This window comes from Pantherophis guttatus, chromosome 2 (assembly GCF_059756535.1).
Source record: "Pantherophis guttatus breed Tessera chromosome 2, ASM5975653v1, whole genome shotgun sequence".
NCBI classification, from domain to species: Eukaryota; Metazoa; Chordata; class Lepidosauria; order Squamata; family Colubridae; genus Pantherophis; species Pantherophis guttatus.
The window spans coordinates 49,290,516-49,313,480 of NC_142064.1; the positions used below are offsets into that span (position 1 = coordinate 49,290,516).

At 34.3% G+C, this 22,965-nt stretch overlaps 1 protein-coding gene across 6 annotated transcripts in view; it reads left to right on the forward strand.

Annotated features, from left to right (window-relative positions):
* Positions 1 to 22,965, forward strand: part of FER (FER tyrosine kinase) — a 124,586-nt gene that overhangs the window by 38,005 nt on the left and 63,616 nt on the right. For 5 of the 6 annotated variants that reach the window (XM_034432719.2, XM_087885949.1, XM_034432722.3 and 2 more), the window contains exons 9-10: positions 2,267 to 2,389; positions 3,017 to 3,206. In XM_034432719.2, coding sequence (XP_034288610.1) covers positions 2,267 to 2,389; positions 3,017 to 3,206 — 313 coding nt within the window. The remainder of the gene's footprint in view (positions 1 to 2,266; positions 2,390 to 3,016; positions 3,207 to 22,965) is intronic. The other variant, XM_087885952.1, reaches the window with a different exon arrangement.

A 22,965-nucleotide genomic window follows, 5' to 3' on the forward strand; every position in this document is an offset into this window, starting at 1 on the left:
CCAATGGTGATATAAAATTAAAAAAATGACTGAGACCCAAATGACCATATTTGTGCCTACATAGTGACAATAAAAGCAGTAAACATCGTTCTATGCATTTAGTCAACAGCCATGTTCAGCATAATCACTCAGGTTGTGGCAAGGAGACTTATCCATTTTTTGTTATAACACCACAAATACTTGGGAATTGTAACTGTTGCATTAATCAGCACATAGTTGGATTACTTCAGTGCAAACCATACCAGGTTGCCTTTGTTAATGACTCAAAACTTGCAGTTGGTTCAGTGTAGCAAATGACATGGAAACAGAACACACTACTATAGATTTTCATGTACTTTGTGGTCTCTTGGATCTGTTACCAGCCAGTTTTGGTGGCCAGTTCAAAATTCAAAGTACTGTTAACTATAAAGACCTGACATGTTGTTAAGACACGTATGACTCAGCCTTATTAAACATGATTTTGTCTTTTTAGTCTATACATCTAGAGAGCTTACCTGAAATTTTCCACTGCAACAAGAAAAGGGATGTGAACCAGACATTTCTGTGGCAGTCCACCTAAAGATGTGCTTTGTCCTTTCTCTTGAGATGCTTCAGAAATCACCAAGACTGTAAAAACAGTTCATTAGGCCTTTGGCCCAGAATAAGGAATGATAAGAAACTATCTAGTTTGGAGCTATGGTTGTTTAAATGTAGATGAGGCTAGTAGGATTTTGAATGATAGACCACCTAATAAGTAATACTAATAATTCTATACTAATCATTCTGTCAGAAAATATATCTTTGTATGTAGGAGTATGTCTGTAAACAAATAATTGTTGTTATAACATGATAACACCTTACATTTCCCCCATGCGTGTGAAGAACTTGCTTTTATTTATGTAAGAAAGTTTCTCATTTCTGTACTATCATCAGGGTTGACCATAACCACCCCCCTAAAAAAAAAAAGATGTACAGGGAAGTTGATGAATTTGTCATTGCTATGAAATACCTGAAAAGTAAAATTAATAATTTCCTGTTTGTAAGTGAAATTAACTTCTACTCACAACTTTCAAGACAGGACTTAATTCGTAAAAGGTCTTGCCACCGTGATCATAATTTCTTGTAATAAAAAGCAAGACTTCCAGACTTCTAACCACTATTAAAACTTGTCTTTTCTCTGTTTGATGAACAAGATACTGCATTGTACCTAGTTGCTTTGAAATAAGATTTGTGTAGCATAAAATAGAAAATGAAAGATAGATTGTTCTCTTAGAAAAGATCGGTTACATGAGTTTTTAGTTATGATCCCTCTGTTGATGAATAGTGAAAGCAAAGAAAATTGGAAGTGGAAAGTTAATAAATCTGGTAAATTAATCTGCTCTGTTTAATTTGACATTGTTCTGTGCTATTGTATTATTCAGTTTCTTGAGATAATAGATGATAAGTTTTGTCCTACTATTGGACAGTTTGGGGAAAATTAATGTGTCTCAGTGCAGTTAGCTGACTTAGTGAATCTTTCAGCTCTTCATTTCTGTGGAACATTGTAAGTGATTTTTTTTTTTAATGAAGGGTTATTATTCTTGGCATTCTTGGTGGTCAGTTCAGAATTCAGATGTTCTCAGTTGGGTATAAACATCTTAAAAGGGCAATGCATTTTCTAAAAACTGGCCATTAAGAATTAATGAATTTATATTATCGTAGGACAGTTATGGTTTTAATATAACAAGTTTCTAAACTGTTAATTGTCCTTATGGTAAATTAATTTTGCTACATTTAAATGAACATAATTAGTTCATAACAAGAAAAGTCCCAACAGCATATAAATAAATGCAATGAGCTAAAGAAGATTGTTTTTATATGTAGTAAAAATATATTTGTGGAGCTTTATTGCATTTATGTTATTTCAAACTATATTACAAGCAGAATAATCTCAAAATGAAAACCATTAAATTCTAGTTTGTTTGCAATATATTCCTGTTATTGTGCCTCTTTTTTATGAAAGTACTTTTTTTTAAAAAAAATAGAATATAAATGTTTGACAGCTTGAAAAGATTCCACAAAAAATATAAATACTTTTTAGCTTCTATTTTACTTTTGAGATTTATACATTTCTTTAATATAACCACTCTAAACAGCTCTCAAATATAATAAAATTAATAATAGTAAATAATAAAAACAAAAACTAAATGTGATGATTATTTGAAAAAGAATTCTCCATTGAGAAATACAAAGAAAGTTCTACTAAATAGTCACAGATTATATTTGTTACTATTCATTTAAATCATAGGTTGAAAACTGTAGTAGAAGAACTGATTCAGACACAGCAGACACTTCTAAATAAGGAGGAATTAGTTCTGGAATTAGAAAAGAAGATTGAAGAGTCTTCTAAGGTCTATGAAAGAAAATCTGAGTGAGTAAATGGCAGACATGGAAGGGTATGATATATAAAATTAATTTTCCAAGTTATTCATGTAATATTCTTGAATGAAAATGAAATCCAGATGATGCACAGTAACTCATTTGCTAAGATCATGCTTCATTGCACCCTATTTGTAAGTTTAGAATTATTGACTATATTTATTAACTGATTTTATAAGCTAATATAAAACTCCTTTTTTAAATCTTACAGCACTTCTAGCATTATTTTTCTTTAATTCTTTTATTATTTATTGTCTCTAATGGCATAATTTATTTCCTATCCCTTTGATTGAATGTAATGATTTTAAACTGTGTATTTCTTTAATTCAGTTATATGGAATTTGGGAAATTTGCATGGATTTCTTTGTTATTTATTAATGTTTTCCTCCACATAAATTTTTAATGCAGCCTAAACAAATTCCTATTCTGTTCTTCTTTAGATTAGGCTTTTTTGAGTGGAAAAACAAGTTGACAATTAACAACCACTCAACTCCATCTAGTATTAATCCCACCTTATAAAATCTTAAATCTGCTAAAGATATATTATTTGTTATGATCTTGAGAAATGAAATACATGCTTCCATTTTGCTTTTAGTAATTTTGATGCCGTTCTTTTCAGCATTGTGCTTCTGCTAAGCCAGAAGCAAGCCCTTGAAGAATTAAAGCAAACTGTTCAGCAGCTGAAATGCACTGAAGTCAAATTTGCAGCTCAGAAGGAACTTCTTCAACAAAAAGTGCAAGAAAATGATGGAAAAGAGCCCCCACCTGTTGTAAATTATGAGGAGGATGCCAGATCAGTCTCTTCCATGGTAAAAATTACATTTATTTAGTAAGTTAGGATACTGTGGCTAATGTGGCTTTAAAAAAAATTGTAACTGTTTGTAACTAAAAGCAAAGGATATACAGGTAGTTGTCACTTAATAACAGTAATTGAATTGGAATTAGTACAATTGAGTGGGGGAAGGTGTGCCATGGCACAAATGTGGTAATGCTGGGCCTGGAGGGCTTGTGCAGTGTGGATAGTAATCAGGGTCCACACTCATCCTGCCACTCATGGCCTCCTCCTCCTCCTCCTCCTCCTCCTCCTCCTCCTCCTCCTCCTCCTCCTCCTCAGTAGAAAAACCAATGGGAACAACTTACCTGAGCCACTTGCAATCTGCTGGCTTCCCCATTCACTGTTCATGGGAAAGTGGCAGGAAAGATTGCAAATAGTAATCATGTCACTACAGGATGCTGCAGCCACTGTAAATGAGAACTGGTGGCCAAATGCCCAAATCACAATCATGTGACCACAAGGACATTGCAGAGGTTGCAGTTTTGAGGATTGTCTTAAGTCCCTCTCATTAAGTGCCATCATAACTTTTATCTCTGAACGAATGGCTAGTAAGCGAGGATTACCTGTAGTACATTGTAAGGTATTCATATTTCCTGACAATTAATTGTAACAATATTTAACACAGAACAGTGTTTATTGAGAACCTTGGCACTATTTTCATTGGCTTTAAAATGGATTCAAATGTATGGTTAACCTAAAATAAGACTTGCTTAAGATTAATAAACTGATCCCAGCTAAATTATAATTGCTTCGTTCCTATGTTGAAAGTAGACATTGATTTGGTGCTATCAAAGTGATGTTGACTATTAGCAGCCACATTGATGGACCTCTTCTAAGATGATCTGTTTCTAGCCTGACTCTACATATCTGCCAATGGTGTACCTATCACTGCTGTAATCAAGTGCATCCATCTTGTTGCTGGTTGTTGTCTTTTCTCATAACTTTTCCAGCATTACTGACTTTTCCAAGAAGTGGGTCTTTTCATAAAATATCCACAATATGACAAATTGACCCTGAAGTGGAAATTGTTTGAATGTTTCTGCCTGAAATGGAAATTATTTGTTTTCTTCGCTGTCCATGATGTTCTCAAGAGCTCTTTCCCACAACAAAATGAAAACACCAATGCTCTTTCTATCCTGAAAAAAAAATACATAGTACTTATTTGTTATATCCATACAATTATACATTTTGTTTCTACAGCAGACAAAACATTTGAAAGAGATTAATTTTATGACAGTAATCATTCATACATTTGCCTCAAGTTATTTATTTTTGTGCCTTTGAGTTAGTCTTGACTCCTGGTGACTGCAAGGACAAGTCCCTGCAGTTTTCTTGGCAAGGTTTTTTGGCCATGGTTTGCCTTTGCTTGTTTGTTCCCTTGGCCTAAGAGAGAGTCCAAGGTCACCCAGCTGACTGTGCTTAAGGCAGGATTGGAACTCACTCCTGGTTTCTAGCCTGATGCCTTAATCACTACACCAAACTGACTCCTTAGCTCACTGCTTCAAATTACTGAGTAAGGTTTTTTTAAAAAATACATACAAAGATTTTATGCTCGTGTTCAGAGAACTAAAAGTATTCTTATTTTGAAAACCTGATATCAAATCAAAATCACATATTGATTTGCAAGAGAAAATGTTATACTTTTGAAGGCATATCTTCCCAATTCTCATTATATGAGACTATAATACTGTAAAAACTTTGCAGGTAAATGAGAATTGATCATTGTAAGAATTTCAGGATGCTGTGGCCTTCTGAATATTGTCTTATAACTATACTACTGTATTTAGATATATAAATGCTACTTCTTTAGTCTCTTGATCTTTCTGTTTACCCCATTTTTTAGACCTAGAATTATATTAATTCTTATGACTATATACTGTCTTGGCTTATTTAATATCTTTGGTAGGAACTTTTGTTTACAAAGTAAATTAGATATAACACATTTTCTCTCTGTGTGTATGTACACAGTTTTCATTTGTAAAATATTGAAGATAAGCTTTCTTGTAAGCATATTGCCCAAAAAGAACCTAATTATAGAAGCAATAAAACAGCTGAAAATATGAAAAAATCAAGTGCCCGAGATTTTATTCAGTCTATTTGCCAACTTGTATTTTTAAAAACTGCAAATTCCAAATTATAAGCTAGAGCTATATAAGGGCTCTGAAGCTCTGCTTTATGGATAAGTAGACTTTTAAATATGACATGTCAAAATAGTTTCATCTAATTCTACAATACAAATCAATCTACCTATTATTACCCATAAAACTCAAACACCTGAGCTGATGTAGAGCTGGAATGAATTGAGTTCTTGAATTTGAGAGAGAAACATCCAATACCTTTGAAAAGTACAGAAAGAGGTTATTACATATATTTCAATGTATGATAGGGAGGAAAAGTAAAGGCAACAAATCGTTGGTGTGCAATAAAGGCTTCATTTTTTAAAATGTGAGAAAAAACAGACATCTTAGATAAAATTCCTCAAGTGCCAAATGTATGTCTTGAGGTAGCTGATTGTAAAATACGTTGCATCTCCTCCTTTCCCACCAAGTTTCTTTCTTTCTTAGCTTTGATCAAGGACTTTAGAATACAGTCCTATTATTTGATTACTCTCATCACTGTTCCTGAAAAAGCTAGTTTTTCAAAGGATATAGCTTTAGCTCAAAGGAAAAACATGATTTCCTAAACCTAAACCCTAAAATTCTACCTAACAATGGTAGCATCGAGACATCTTCACAATATTGTTTCCTCTTCTTTTGATGATTGAAAATGAAATATAGCACAGGTATGCCTTAATTTTAAGCAAATAGTGTTCATTGAAATAGATGCATTTTTTAAAATTAATTTGCTATGTGTTGGGCATAGATTTAGATATTCTACCAGCTGACGTGCTCCCCAAATATAATGCAGACATGGTAATCGTTTCTTTTTCTCCCTGCTATTTTTAAAAATCCTCATAACATAGATAGGAGAAAAAAGAAGAAAAATGTTGAACTAAGGGAGTATAGTTTCAGGATAAATTGCAAGTTTCAAATGCAGTCTTTTACATCTTAATTCCATGATCACCACATTAGGGATTTCTAATGACACTTGTTTGCTTAGTGATTTCTACTAACACTTGCTTTTGCTTTGTAACATGGAGTTCCTTTCTTAATTAAAGAAACATTTTTTCAGAATTTGTACTATTAAGACTGTCTTTTTAAATAGTGTGCCTCATTTAGTTCAATTGAGTTTTTTTGCATAGCAGTTTTACTATCAGTTTTTAACATATACTTTATTTTGTATTACTGTTCATATCTGACTGAACTGAGGTTTTTAAAATAGTTGTTAATCAATGTTTCCCCACCCCCTCTGTTTACTTTGTTATTACTACGCATTTCTCAAATTTAGACCCCAATTCTTCTTTTTTTTTCTGTTAGGTTAATAGATAGTCGTGCATACTAGCTATGTTGCTCAAAAGACTTCAGTCTTGCCCTTTTTTATATTTTAAGAAAAAAAATCTAGTTTAAAAATATAAATATTAAAAAAAAAAATCTCCATCGTGAGGCAGACTGACAGGAATTTTTTATCACTCCGTGCTGTAGCAATAGCAAGCTTTCATCTCTGCTACAATTAAGCTGAGGCAGCAAGCTTGTACCTTTTGCCTGGGACAGCAGACAGGTAGTCCTTTTCCAGACTTGAGAAGGTCTACCTGCTCTGGACCCCAGAGCCTTCTGTGCATAAAAGAGTGTCTTCCTGCAAAAAGGATTTAATTTCCCTCCTCCCAACGATAAAGGCTTAATTGTATTCTCTCCTCTGTCCAAAAATGGTTATAATTAATACCTGTTCAGTTTAGCACTGCACAAAATCCATGATTGCTGTTAACTTTACAGGTAGTCCTCAAATTAATTCACAGTTGAGCCATGTGACCATCTTGCTCAACTACCCCAATCCCTGCTTTCCTCCGTTGTGGTCATTAAGTGTATGGAACGAAAGAACTACCTGACAATGAGGGGCAGGTGTACCCCCTCTTTGTGCAGAAGGGAATAGTAACACTGGGCTGAAGAAAAGAAGCTCAGATCTTCCTGAAGTTCCTATCCCCTCTGTGGGCAGAATGGAACTCTGTCTCAAAATCCAAGCAGGGTTTTCACACAGAGCATTGGGCATTAGGAGTCAGCCCCTAGAAATGAGGGGCTTCTGGGAGGCAAATGCCCTGTGCCAAAATCCTACTTGGATTTCAGGACAGACATTTTTTACTAGGCCTCTTTGAGAACAGAAATGTTGCTCGGGAGAGAGGATCCCCCAATGGGGCAAAATCAAACTCTCAGGCAGTGCTTTTTATACTGAATTTTTTGTGCATTTCACACTCTACCCAACCATACCATGCCTCTTGAATACTCTCTCATGTCCCCCCCTGACTTTTGCCACACCTCCTGTGCAGTCCTTGTGCACCCTTACTTGTCTCCCCCGTGCATTCCCTTGTTCCCTCCCCCATTTAACAGCCATCCTGTTTGATCACCTGGGACTTGCAGCCTTGAGCCAACATCCCCATTGACTTTGGTTGTGGGAAGCCAGTAGGAAGTCACGTTGCTAACAGCCATGGGATTTGGTTAATGAAGGTACCTGGGACTGCAAGATCCCAATTACTCTGATAAGTTGTGGACTATATGTAAATGCTAATATCATGAGGATGGTAGAAAGAATATAATGGTACAGCTTTGTAGGCAACTTTGAACATTAATGGCCATTTAACATCTCCTACACTGTCCAGATTTGCTGCAAAGAATAATGGACATCAAAAATTGGCTCCATTGTTAGAGTAGTCCGACCTTATATCTTCTCCCATTGGATACAACCTTTTGTATGCCACCTTGAGTTCCTTGGAGGAGGTTTAGTTTCAGATAAAATAAATTTTGTGAAGAGTTTGAACTGACCTTTTCTCTTGTGAAATATTCAATGCAGTTAACATTTATTAACCTTCAGGGCAAAAGCTCTATAAGGAAAAGAATTTTTATATATTTATAACTGTTGCTGTATTTTGACTGAATAATAAGATTAAATTTTAAGATTCTTGCTAACATCCTGATTTTCCCTTTGTTTCCTCTAATGGAAATGAATGCAAATTTAAAATATTACAATTACAGAAAAGATCCATAGAGCAAAGAGAAAATCTACAATTTATATGAATGCTCATTTCCATAAATGAGCTGGGGCAGCTAACAATATTAAAGCAAAAGTAAAAATAGATGTATACAAAAATTAAAATATATAGCAGCTAAGAAAAAACAGAACAACCATTGTCATGCCAGGAGATGGCCTCTTTCACATACTTAGGGCCTCAGGCCCAAACACAGAATCAGGTCTTTAAGGCCTTAGTAAAGGCCAGTGGGGTTTGTGGCTAGTCAAATCTCTAGAAGGATGCCAAGCATGAAAGCAGAAAAGAGACTTCTGGGCAAATGCTCCTTAGCCAATGTGATTTGGAGCATGTCTCTCCTGTCAGATTGGGTAGGATGTGTAGAAACAATTGGGGAAAGATTGAATGAAATTCCTCGTTTCCACCAAAATTGGGATTTCAGTATCTCCTGGGAATGAAGGAATACTTTTTATGAAGTACAAAAACAATTTTAAAAAGTGATGCTACAGAATAGTCAGCTTCACACTGATAAGCTATGGTTTAAAGTTACATGTAGAAGCCTTGCATGAATATGCTACTTTCTTCTTTTTTCAGTGTAAGTATGAACTTACGGGTTTTCACTATTGATACTCTGTTATAAACATTGCCTTTTTCCTTAAAACATATTATCATAATATCAAAACTTTTATCCAGTAGCATACCTTCATTGGAAAGAAGATCTTGCTAGGGCATTAGAAAGATGCTAGCATAATCATGAATTGCTCTGATTTGGCCCTCAGTTTGAAGCTGGTTGATATTGTGTGGTACAGGAATAGCAGGGCAAGGCATCATTAATCCTCGGCTAGAGAGGAGACAAAGCCAGGGGACATAAGATAAAATTGAGATTACCAGGTCAGTCTGGTGACACCATAAATAACCACAAAGGCTTTAATATACAGTATATAGAAGGAAACATTGTAAAAGTATATCAAAAATTATTACTGCTTCAGTTTTAATACTTACGTATAGTAAACAGTTATGTCCATTGTATCTGTGTCAGCTTGATGTTATAATAAGGTAAAAATTTCAAGCTTAAATGGACAATACTAAATTACATTTTTTTATAACAGTTCACCAGCAGATGGAGCTCGTTGCCAGCTTAAAGCCATGGTTTTGGAAAAAAAATTAAATGTATTTATTCATAAAATGGTTTATAGAACAAAAATTATCTGTGAACAGAATCTCCTTATAAAATATCACAGGAAATGCCAGCTAAAAATAGTCGCTTACATTATAACCAAAGAATTTGTGAGCAAAATGGCTCAGAGCACAATTTCAATTATTTTTGTTATTTTCTTTTTTAAACACAGAATTGAACATTGCACAACATTGCTTTGTGCATAAATCTTATCTGCAGACCAACTTGTGTTTTCTTCATTTGAAATTTTAGTAGCCCTATTTCAACTGAAAAAAGAACTTCTGTTTTTTTCCAATTTAATAAATAGGAATGAGAAATCCTTATTAATCTTTTGAATTCTTCCAGTAGAGCACAATGCAAATCCTCACTAATCCTCTGAGTTCTGCTAACGTATCTCAATCTACCCTCTCCTTGTTTTCATACTAAACCACAATTATGTGACAAAATTATTAACACAGCTTGGCTATGATATAATAAGGTTAGAATTGAAACATAATCACTTACAATTGTCCTGATACCATATCTGGCTCCTTTTCAGTCAATACAGAAGATTGCCTGCAAATCTTTAGAGCTTAGAACAAAAAAAAAAAATCCATATTTTCTTGGCAAGTGAATAAGACGCCATAGAATGTGATAGAGCTGTTCCACTTCTGGTAGAAGAAAGTTAACTATCATACTGTGTAGTGGTGGAAAACCCCAACACTAGCTGTATTCTCACACCAGTAGGGATTCAAATTTAAGTATTCCAGAAGTGTGTGAGAAACTAGTTCAGTAAAGATCCAAGGCTCTTTATTTTTGGGTATACTCCCAAGCTCTGAACTACTCTGGTTTTTCGTTCAATTTATGATCAGTCAGGAGAGATGGAAAAAAAGAGAAAAATATGAAGAATGCTTATTTCCCTTCCCAACTTAATCTCTGTTTTGTATCCTATGTCCTAGCAAATATGCAGATGTGGCATTTGATGTGCTACAGAATTTCCCATGACGTTACTTTATCACCCAATGGTTTTTGAGTTGGTACATTATTTCAGAGTTAATTTTAATGGTGCTTATTATGAAGTTACCATAAAGCTTCATAAAACTAGGAAGTCACAGTGAATAGAATAGAATAGAATAGAATAGAATAGAATAGAATAGAATAGAATAGAATAGAATAGAACAGAACAGAACAGAACAGAACAGAACAGAACAGAACAGAAGAACAGAATTTTTATTGGCCAAGTGTGATTGGACACACAAGGAATTTGTCTTGGTGCATATGCTCTCAGTTACAGAAAATAAAGATACGTTCATCAAGAATCATAAGATACAACACTTAATGATAGTCATAGTCATATATTTGGGCAATAATTACACAGAATAGAATTCTACAAATATAATATATTTCCTTCTGAGTTGCATGGTAGGGAGTATGGGGGAGGGCTGGGAAAACATTCCAAACTCCATCCCCTGTAAGTGTCATTGTGTTCAAAAGACTTTATATTACCTTGAAATATATTTTAATTTATTATTTTTTGTTCTTTATCTTTTTGTTCAGAAAAGCAGGGCAATTAATAAGTTCTTTAATATGCAAAAGTTTAAAAATTACTGCACATACTACTTAAACTAAATCAATTAACAAGTTAAAATATGCTAACTTTACACATTCGTAAAGAAGTAAAGCTTCTTTACAAACTTTCTAAATACAGTATAGGGCAAAGGTCTCTCCAGAGGGAAAACATCTTATCTCTTGGGAACAACAAGAATACTCTCTCCTGTTTGCCAGATAGGCAAGTTTTTCACAGAAGGATATCATTAGAAGTGAATAGCCAGACAGATTTGTATAAAGAGAAGTGGTTACACAGAAAGTCATGTCTTAAGCTGCTTAGTGCTTTACAGATCAATAGTACTTTGGAAGAGTAGTGCAACAAGCTTTCTTTTTATTCCATAAATCAGACAGTGCTTCAACAGTACAATATTGCCAACAGACAAAATAGAAATTTTTAAAAATTGTCAGATTGTCAGATGGAACATCTGGAATTTCTGTAGGATATAGCCTGAGGCTCTTAATCTGTTATATCTTGAGGCTAATAACCCAGCACAACATGTTGGAAAATGTCCCTTGCTTTTTTCAGGCATTTCAGAGTTTGAAATAATTGTAAGAATACTTTCTGCAGTTCCTTTAAAATCTATCAAAAATTTAAATTTAAATATAAGAAACCTTTCTGTGGAAAAATGTTGTGGATTACTACAAACAACCCGAAAGAACTGAAGGAGAAAACTCACTAATCAGAATAAAAAAAAAGTATTTTAATTCTAGAAGAATACAGGGTAAAATGGCAACAATGAACTCAGAACTTTCTCATAAAATTGGCTGTTACTATAAAGTTCAAAAGAGGAGATGGAAAACAATACAATTCAGAATCAGACTTTGATTCTTTAAGGAATTTGAGATTGATTTACCTGTTTAAGGTTAAAATATATAATTCTGGTAACTCTTAATGGACTTTGCTGATTAAGAGTGAATAATGAGGCTTTATTATTTGCTAATAGTTAAAAGATGAGCAATAGGATGAAAAAAACTTGACTGAAATATCAGAGGTGATAAGTTATTGAAATGTTGTGTACTTGTCTTGATGAAGTGGAAAGACATTTGTATATTCCCTCTTCCCACTCCCATCTTTTTTCTCTGTGCACATTTTACTTTTTTAATGTATATTTTTTTCTCAATTTGTATTAGTTTTCCTTTGTATTTTTAAACTTCAAGAAAAATGATATTAAAAACTTACATTTAAAATTAGTTTTTATCAATATGCAGCTTTTCTGAATGAACTCTTAAGGATGGATGGCAGCAGAAGGTTCTTTTCATAGTGCTTTATGCCGCAGTGAGACTTTGTTTTTCATGAATCATGCTATTTCATAATAAATAAAATTAATTATGGACTTATTTTAAATTCTTAATTTTATTTCTGCCAAGCAATATGGATATTCCTTCCTAGTAGATTATAAAACCACAAACAGCCCTTGCTTCTGGGAACTTCTGAATGATTATACAGATCTTGTGCATGGTCACACAGAATTAAATTTCAGTTTGTTAAATAATGTTTGCTCTGAAACCAATGTGCATAGGATTGTAGTGTCAACTTTTAAAACGTGCTATGGAGCTTAGCATATTTGTAAAATACATTGAATGCCAAAATGAAACCTTTCTCTTGTCTCAATGTAGACATGGAAAATATACGTAAGCTGCATGATTGTACTCAGTTGCATAAAGATGGTGCAAGTAGTTCTCCTTCAATGGCCATTCATTCAGCTATTGTTCAAAAATGATGGTGCTGAATGAGAGGACTTACAATCATTCCTTACAGTTGTGGTTGTCATAACATCTCCTCGGTTATATGATTGCAGTTTGGGCAGTTGGACATGGACTTGCAATTTCAATGTTCACATCATCTTTTGATCACATGATTGCTATTTGTGACCTTCATTTGCAGCTTCAGACAAGCAGAGTCAATGGGGACTGCATGGGATCTATTGACAGCAACCACAACTGCCAGTTATCATGTTGTCGTGAAATTGTTGCCAGTCCCAATTACCCTAGTTACCATAATTAAGTGAGGACTACCTGTATTTATTTACAAATAGTATGTTTCATTTGTTAAAACAACCAAACTTACTAATTCAAGAAATATATTAATTTTAAAACTCAATTTAAACCTTTTTTTCTATAATATAAATCATCATAAAGTAAGAGTCCAATTATCCTGCTTTAGATATTACCTTTTTAATGATTTACTTGGTGCAGTTGTAATTCTTCTTATTGCATAAGTATTCAGACAAACAACTCAACTGAAGTTACAACTTCAACGGGTCAGTGTGTAATTTCAATTTTGGAGAAGAATTACTGGGTCTTCATACTCTTTGTGTCTACATTGGCATCACCAGATATGAAATAAGACTTTGTCTTAAGAACGCAAGAGTAGACCCTGCACTCTCTCACAATGGCCAGCCAGATGCTTCTAATATTTCGCAAGTGGGATATGGAAACATATTGTTCTTCTACCATTATTCTCCTAGGACTAGCATTTGGAGAGATATTGTATTGAATATTCAAAACAGATAGTACTTCATAAATCTGCCTTCAGTGAGTTTATCAAACTCCTTTATTTTTCTTAATTATCATTTATACCCCCTTGTCTTGAACAGACATTATACAGACCAGGCTATAATTTTACGTGCCTCCCCCTTTAAAAACTGGTGTAAGATTGGCTTTCTTCCAGTCCTCTGGCAATGAGGCCATATGAGAAAGAGATTTCATATTTTTCCTATGAAATTATTAATTTCACATTTAAATTCTTTCAGAACTCTGGAATGAATCCCACTATGTGGGATTGGCATATGCACCAAGACAAATTCCTTGTGTGTCCAATCACACTTGGCTGATAAAATTCTATTCTATTCTATTCTATTCACTAGGACTTGGTGGTTCATTAGTGTATAGTTGTAGAGATAAGGAAGAAACCTTAACAGAGTTATGCAGGATTATTTGCCTAGGCAAAAGGGACTGAAGCACTTTTTAAAAATATGGTTTGAGATAATATTTGGGAATAGCTCGGGCAGATGCTTCACTAGGTCACTGGAGGATAAAAACGAGGAAGATGTTGCAAGATTTTGTTACTATAACCAATCTCAATAAAAGTTGGTTTCCTGGTCTGGTCTACCTAACAGGGCTGAAAGTATTTCCTCAAGATATATTTTTTAATAGGATTGTCCTTGCCATACTGTGAAGTTTCCTTTTGCTGCTGTTCAGTGCCTTTTCCAAATTATTAAGTAGTAAGAAGAGCACTAATCTGTGCTTGCTTTATTCTTGATACATTGGGCTTAAAAACAGAGGCAAGGATAATGGCCAGTGAGAATGACCGGCCATTGATAACAACATACTGAATTTGGGAGTGGCATTGCTGTGAGTTAATTCCTCAGTCAGTCAAGACATTTCAGCTAGTATTTCTCAGTACAATTGGTACAGTTGCTTAATGCTACATATTAGTTTGTCTACTTAATTTCTTCAGGGTATACTGTGGCACTACAGCATTATTCATCACAGCAGAATGCATGCAAGTGTTCTAAGCATTCTCACCTGCAGAATTCTTATATTCAAAGTGACACAGGGAAACTGTCAGCTTCTGGGGTGTTCTGTCAGTTCAGCAATTGGAGCTAAAGAGTGGAGGCTGAAACAGCTGCCTAATAGTTACTTGCTTGTTTAACAAAATGGAATCATTTCAGTGGTACCTTGAGTACTGTCAAAGAGTTTACTTATGAGTAAGAATGGAAGTCAATAGTTGATAACTTTTATAGTAAGAGGGCTCCTAACAACCTATAAGTGGAAGAAATAAATGTGACACTTGGCAACTTTTTGTTATGTAGCATAGAGTAATCCAGCTTGCCTTCCTATGAGATCAAAGACATTCTGGGTTAAAGATAGTATGTCAGCTTATTCCAAAACTGAACAAAATTGTTTTTGGTACATTAGATTGTTATCTCGCAACTAGATATTGTTCATTTTTGGGTCAATCTGTTTAGCATACTGACAGGTCATATATTTCTGGCTTGGTACTGCTATTCATTATGGCTCAAAAATGTTGCAAATGCTCAGCATTACATGATAAACCAGATCCTGGACTCTGTACTACATGTGAAAATGCTGAACCTATGGTTTCTTCGGTTACTACCAAATCTCTGCCACTTTCCTCACATACAGCATCCACAAAAGTTAAGGTAAGAATATATTCTTTAAAAGACAATACTTCTCTTAATTTTTTCCTTTCTTTTGGTGTGTGCAAGAAGCTGACAGGTGATATTGTTACTTTAACAGGCAAAGCAGCTTGCTTTCCAACCATTGCTTATAACCTTGCCCAATATATTCCACAATAACATGGAGTGGTAAAAAGAAATTTTTCCATTGATTTATAAACTGATTTTTTTGGATTCTTGTGGTTATTTTTATAATGTGCTTAGGTAGTTCATTTGCTATTGTTACTCTAACAAATTGGCATAAAATTATCAATTCAGAATATTTTTTATTAAGTATGTTCTGATATTTTTCTCCCTTTCAGGGAGAGAATAAAGGCCAGTGAAAGCAGTGAATATTCATAGTTAGTTGAATAAGCCAAAAAGCTGGATCCACGCAAGACATTGAATCATAAAATTTAGTTTTCATCTATACTGATTAAGTTCATAGACTTTGAAGAATCAGCTGTCAAGTTTCCGAAAGATGCCCTTATTAATTCATGAGCACTGTAGAAACCACATAGTCAAACATGATGTAGTATCCTAGTTCTGAGGGTGTCTACTGTAAGGAAATTAGGATGTCAGAAATAATCACATAGGATTCAGATAATGCACATAATTCTAAGGTGAACATGAGCAGCAGATATGGCCACTAATGTGTACATATACATAAATAAGTTAAAAATGACATTTCCCTCCTTGTTTATAGTGATATTTGTGTTAAATCTAGTGATGGTATCCACTCATCAAATAAACATGCTGGCAAAATTGGAACCCTCTCAAGAATAGATTTTTAAGACTAATTTTCAAATGAATGAAAATAGACTAATAATAGACATAGGAAAAATTCTTTTCATTTTATGGACTTACATCTGAAGCTGAAATAGTAATAGAACAGTGATGGTGAACCTTTTAGGCACAGAGTGTCCAAACCGGAAGGCGCGTGTTTGCACACCGGCAGAGCACCAGAAACCCAAGGACCAGTTGGCCGGCGCACATGTGCATGTCAGAAACCCGACAACCAGCTGGCTGAGTTGGGGCGATGGCACGCATGCCCACAGAGAGGGCTCTGCTTGCCACCTCTGGCACACATGCCATAGGTTCGCCATCACGGCAATAGTACTTAGACTTATATACCGCTTCAACAGTGCTTTACAGCCCTCTGTAAGTAGTTTACAGAGTCAGCATATTGCCTTCAATAATCTGGGTCCTCATTTTACCGACATTGGAAGAATAAAAGGTTGAGTTAACCTTGAGCTTGTGAGAATCGAACTGCCAAACTGCTGGTAGCTGGCAATTTGCAGAAGTATTCTGCAGTACTGCATTTTAACCACTGCATCACCATGGCTCTTAAAAATACTGTTATTTAGCAAACTCTGGTTGATTAGAAAATGTAAGACCATTCATGGATTGAAATGAATTATAATTTATAGATTAAAAATATAATACACAATATTTAAATATTTTATAAAATATCTACTGTTATAATATCACAATACATAAGCATTATTAGCTTACATTTCTCATTCAACATGGCCTGCAGTTTAAGATTCTGTACTGAGTACTAAGAAATCACAGCAATTACAGCAAAACATTACATATATAAACTTTAAAAATATTTGTCATATACATGCTGATTAAGTATGCATCATAAGTTCTGTTGTCTACCTACCAGAAATATCTATTTTGTTTTAATCCTCTAAAGGTTGCATATTTCTTTCTGTTTCAATTTATGAAAGAATAAGGTTTAGTCTTTAACATAGTTAATGTAGGTTTAATTGCTTAAAAGTGCATTTTCTCCTCTATTGTACCAAAAGCTGATCAGGGTAAATTCAGTCGGTACTTTTTTTATTGAGGTAAGATATTTTTGAATCTTTTGTTATTAATTTTTCGGTAGGGTATATAATGCTAGGTAAATCAGAAGCACAAGTCTCTATATGGTTTTTCAAATAAAATATTTTTAGAATGTAATAGATTTTGTAGCATTCACATTTAATTTTTAACGTATTATCTCTATATAATAACTTACAGATAGTATAAAAGCAGCATAAACATGCCATTCTTATGCATGCTGTGTGTAAATGTGTGTGTAAATAAATAGGTTAAAATGACAGGTTTTGTTTGTTTATAGTGATACTTGTATTAAATCTTGTTATGGTATCCACTGGTCAAATAAACTTTGCTGGCCAAATTGGAGCCCTCAGAACTTCCCCTGTATCTGTTCCAAAGATTTGAAGAACTTATCAGGGAAATACTTTGAACGACTTATTTGGGAAATAAAGAAGAAATTCTGTTGCATGACTATTATATTGAAAGAAAACTAGGGCGATAACTATATAAATCTGTTCTGTAAAGATAAATATAGTAAGGCAAAAAATGTTTATGCTTTAGAACTCATTTTATTGTATTCATGATTAAAAGGCAATCTAAATGATTGTGAAATCATGTGAAAACTTACAGTATGTTTACACTATTGGTATTCTCCAAATGTACAGGACTTAAATGTTATATTTTTCCTGGCCAGTTTGGACAATATATGACTGCATTATACCAGGTGTATGTTATGTAGCATCATATAATTGTTTTATTGGTTCTTCAGGTAACACAGGGCACTCTATTAAAAAAAACAAATGCATGTGGGTTAAAATTCCATTTGCACTTATCTTCTTTCTAAACCTAGTAAAGAAATGAGTGTAGTATCTTGTTAGGCAAAATTCAGATTGAAGAGAATGTCCATTTTGTTCAATTTTATTATCCTTTTCTTTTTCATAGTAACCTTAGGAAGAGCTCTAAAAGTCATCTCATCTGTTTGTAAATAGACATTTCAAAAATTCAAACTGCTATTAATAACATATTTTACTTGTAGCATATATGATATATTCAGTCAATTTCAGTTTAAATCTTATTTCTACTGTGTCATATATCAGATTAAACTGAGAACTGAACTGGGAAATGCTTTGGGAAAATGCTGGCAAATTGGCAGTGCCATTTAAATAAAAATGTAAACTAATTAACTATAAATATTTGTTTTTACAATTTATCAAGATTGAACTATTAGGTTAATTGGGTTTACAAACAGGGAAGGCAACTTGATGTTAAATTTCATGCTATGATGTTAAGTGAGCTGGTTCTCAATAAATAACTGCAATTACTGCAAGTTCAAATCTCACCAAGCTCAAGGTTGACTCAGCCTTCCATCCTTCCAAGGTAGGTAAAATGAGGACCCGGATTGTGGGGGCAATAAACTGACTTTGTATAAAAAGAACACCGCTTAGGGGGGCCGAAAGCCCTACTAAGTAGGTATATACAAAAGTATGAAGGCTATCGCTTAACGCCCTGAGTCTCCGGAGAAGGGCGGCATATAAATCGAACCAATAAATAAATATATAACTAGCAGTTTTTAGGAGCCTTATGTAGATTTTTTTTAGCTTTCTGAGTCAAAGATTTCATTGTGCTATAATAATGAAGTTCCATGTATCATCTTCCATTTTTCTTAAATTGTAGTCTTAAGACTTAGTTAGATCAAGCAAATTTTGTGTTTCTTAATTTGCATCATGATTAATGCCATATTGATATTTCTAATCCATTTTTTTGGCATTGAAGAAATTGTCTACAAAAATTATTAAAGGCTGCAAATTTTATTGGATAACAGGTAGTTGGAATTCTTTTACATTGTAATCCTTCTCAACTTTTGTTGATAAATAATGATATAACACTTCTCAAAGAAAAGTGTGGATTGATATTTACAAGATTGTCTCTGAATCTCATAGAATCCTTGGACATCCTTAGAAAATAAGATCAGATCAACCCAGTCAAGGGGAGTGTGGGAGGCAAAGATGAGCTAAAATTGTAGAAGAGGTGGTATTGTGCAATCTTATCCATTTTATTTCAGATTGAGGTTTTGTGCCATTATAGCAGTAATTTTGTGAATGTACAGGTATTTCATGGAGCTATTTTGTTACAGCACTGACAACATACAACATTTCAAAAGTACCTCTAGTTCAAAAGCTCTACTACTCAATTTAAACTTAAATGATGCAGTTTATGTGGCATGTCCAGAATTATAATGAGTTACTACCTTTGTAGAGATACAGTTTTTTTGAGATTAAGCTATCAGTTTCTTCCATAATGTCTGTGCAAATGTGATACAGGAAAGAAGGACTCCATTTCCTTCAGTAAATAAACTGGCTTCCCGTTTCCTCTACTTGGTCATTTTGATTTCTGGAATAATATTGGTGAAATCTATGATTTAAGTATATTTTACATAAGAAGATAAAGATTATAAAATAAAGTGATGGATTAAATTCAGTTTCTGATACATGCACATGTACAAAAAAGGAATTGCTTAGATTTGAATTCTTTTAGGCCTTATCATAATTTCATTTTATATACTTTTGTTTTGCTTATCTTGGAATAGTTTAATTATTTTATGTGAATAGGATTTATGAAGAGTACCTGTGTAGCAGTATTTCAAAATGTCTAAGTGTTCTTAACTTATTAATTAATGGGAAAAATATTTTAAGAAATATTAAACAAAATGCTAAATTTTGTTCAGCATTTTATAATGTATATATAAAATTTAGAGTTAATTTGTAATTTATAATAATCATATATTTACTTTTTCTCTGATCAGTTCTTTGACCAAGTTTTAAACACTTTTTAAAAAATAAGGCACTGCAAAACAATAAGTTCACAAAAGTATCTATATATGTTGAAAAAGAAAAAAAACCCTAAAAGGTAGGCAGGATGTTTACATAAAATGAATAGACTTTCCTTTAGTTTATAGTATTCTGTTTGGGTGGAACTTGGAGTGTTAGGGTTGAACATTCCAAGTTCAACTATCAATTGTAACAACTTAATTACTATTTTCTCTGTCCACAAATACAACTATTTGACTGTCCGATTTTACAATGTAAGCTGAAAACTTTTTATTGCATTATGATGCATTATTATAAATCAATATCAAGGCCTTTTTTTATTGGGTATTAGAATTTTTGCATATTTGGCAAACATATTCTGTCAAAGCTGCTGTTTTTAATAGCTAACAGTTGGCTTTTAGGAACATTATCTTCTCAGCATTCTGAATATTTTGTGTGACTCAGTCGAGTCTGAGAATGAGTGCCATCTGGAAACTTTCTGAAACACTATTCTGCTTTCTCATACTATTGGTATGAAATAGGTAGTTTAGAGTAAAAGACAATTATTTTTTAGAGATGGCACAAGAGGGGTTTGAGGGATGGAAATTAATCTCCCTATTTTAGGAATTCTGAGATTACTTGAGAAGCACAAAACTTCCTTTGAAGTTTAGATCCTTTTTCTTGCAATCTCCTGCCTTGACAGCCAATGATTCCTTTAACAACTCTCCTCTTTTCTCTTCACAAGAGGAAGGGAACTTCATAATCCAAGTAAGCTACTAAGATTGATATAGAATACCCCAAGTTAAAGAACTAATTTAAATAACATTTGGTTTACAACTACTTCTACTCCACATAGAACCTCTTTAAATCTGTTTTCCTCCTTCACTTAATCCATTGCCCATATATCCAAAGAACTATTCAATAAATTTCTGGTTTATACCAGTTAGTAGTTTTCTCCCCCTCCCCACAAAACACACAGAAATTGATGTCCTTTCAACACTTAATCTGAGAAGGAAACTGAGTTGGTGCTAGGAAGTAAATTATTATGATGTTTCCTAACTTGTTCCTCTCTTATGAGGAAAAATATATGAACAAATGCAATGTTAAAAGTCAAGAGAGAATGTTGTGATTCATATCTGCTAACCTAGTCTGACTTCTTTATACAAATTGTCTTTATTTTAAATCTTCAATGAGCTAGAAATTTTTAGTCACAAGCTACTTAATAAGACATAATATTGAAGTATGTACATAAACAGGATTGTGGCTGTACAAAACTTTGGAATTCAACCATTTCCTTCATCTTCTGTACTGCTGGAATAAAAGTTCTTGTCAGCCCTTCGAAGAAGACAGAATAGGAAATAGATGTTACAAGGATTATTGGAATTCTATTACTTCAGGGTGTATCAACAGAGTTTTGAAGGACTGACATAGACCGTTTACCTTTACACTAAAATGAATCAAGACAGAGCAATCTGGCATTTCTTTCTGACTTCATCCTGCCTTTCAGGGCTTACTTAACAAATACTGAATACCTTCAAGGACAGCTGCATATCCTCTACCTCAATGGTCCCCAACCTTTGTGGCTTGGTGGCCCAACTGGAGGGCAGAGGGGAACTAGGCCCTGTGAGCCAGTGCATATGTGTGCGTGCGAGCCCGCCACTTGCGAAAGTCGAGTTGCACGTGTGCACACCGGCCCTCTGCTTATGTGAGTCAAGCTGTAATTGCGCGCTGGCCCACTGCTTGTGCAGCCCAGTTGTGAATATGCCGCAGCCTGGTAGTGGCCCATGCCCTGGGGGTTTGGAACCCTGCTCTACCTTACCAATTTGTGTACTAGACTGATCACTTCCAAAACTCATTAAGCTGCAATTCCTGGTTTACAAGTAACAGTCTAGTATTTATTAAAAGGAAACTGAATTCTGGTTCATTCCTCATCTTGGATATTTAGGAAGATTGCATAGATTTATGCACATATTCCAAACTAGTTTCCTCATAAAGTGTAAACTTTTGGTTGCTAAGTTAATGTATTGGTTTGGACAGCACACTATATTTTTCATTCCTTCTTTTTTATATACTGCTTGTCTGAATCAGTTTTAAGTATTCCTGACTCTCTTAATAAGAACACAATGAAAAAAGAGTCTATAGACATGGGCATTTATAATTTTTAGAAAGGTGAAGCAATTTTTTTCAAGGAATCATAACAATTGCCATTACCAATTACTGTTGGCAATTACCAATGGTATTACCAAGATACTTGTCTTTGTATTTTTTCTCTGACAATTTCCTTACATTTATGCCTTGAGCAGAATTTTATAAACGCCTAAAGGATGTGCTTTTGAAAAATGTCAGATTCTATCTGCCCTGTTTGATTTACATTTTACTGTCTGTTCTGATGCCTGCAAGGCTTTTATTATAAGACTTTACGTAAAGCTGTCTTTACTCTGCTATCCTAGGCCAATTACTTGTTCACCTTTGTCTTTATTATTACATTAAAGTGAATTACCATATTTTTTGGACTAAGACTCACCTAGCTTTTGGGAAGGAAAACAAGAAAAAAAAGTCTGCCTCTGCCTCCCAGCATCCATCCGGTATTCATCTGGCCCATTCCCCGCCGCAGCCAGTTCACCGCCGTGGCCTGTTTGCTGCTGCCCATTTGCTACCGCCATGGCCCATTTGCCATCGCAACCTGTTCACTGTCGGCATGGCCCATTCACGTCCCGTTCACGTTGCCTCTGTAGCCCATTCGCCACACCCCATTCTCACTGCCATGGCCCATTCACCACCGCAGCCCGTTCATCACCGCGGCCCATTCTAGAACAGCGCTGCACCAACCCCCCTTCCCCCCACCGCGATATTCACTGTATAAGATACACAGACATTTTCATCCACTTTTTTTGGGGGGGGGGACAATGCGTCTTATGCTCTGAAAAATACGATATTTCATATGACTCAACTATTAATATATTGCATAAAGTACATGTGTATAAATATCAAATTATTGATGTGAAGATATTCAAAAGCAGATAATAATTGTTATAAGAATATAA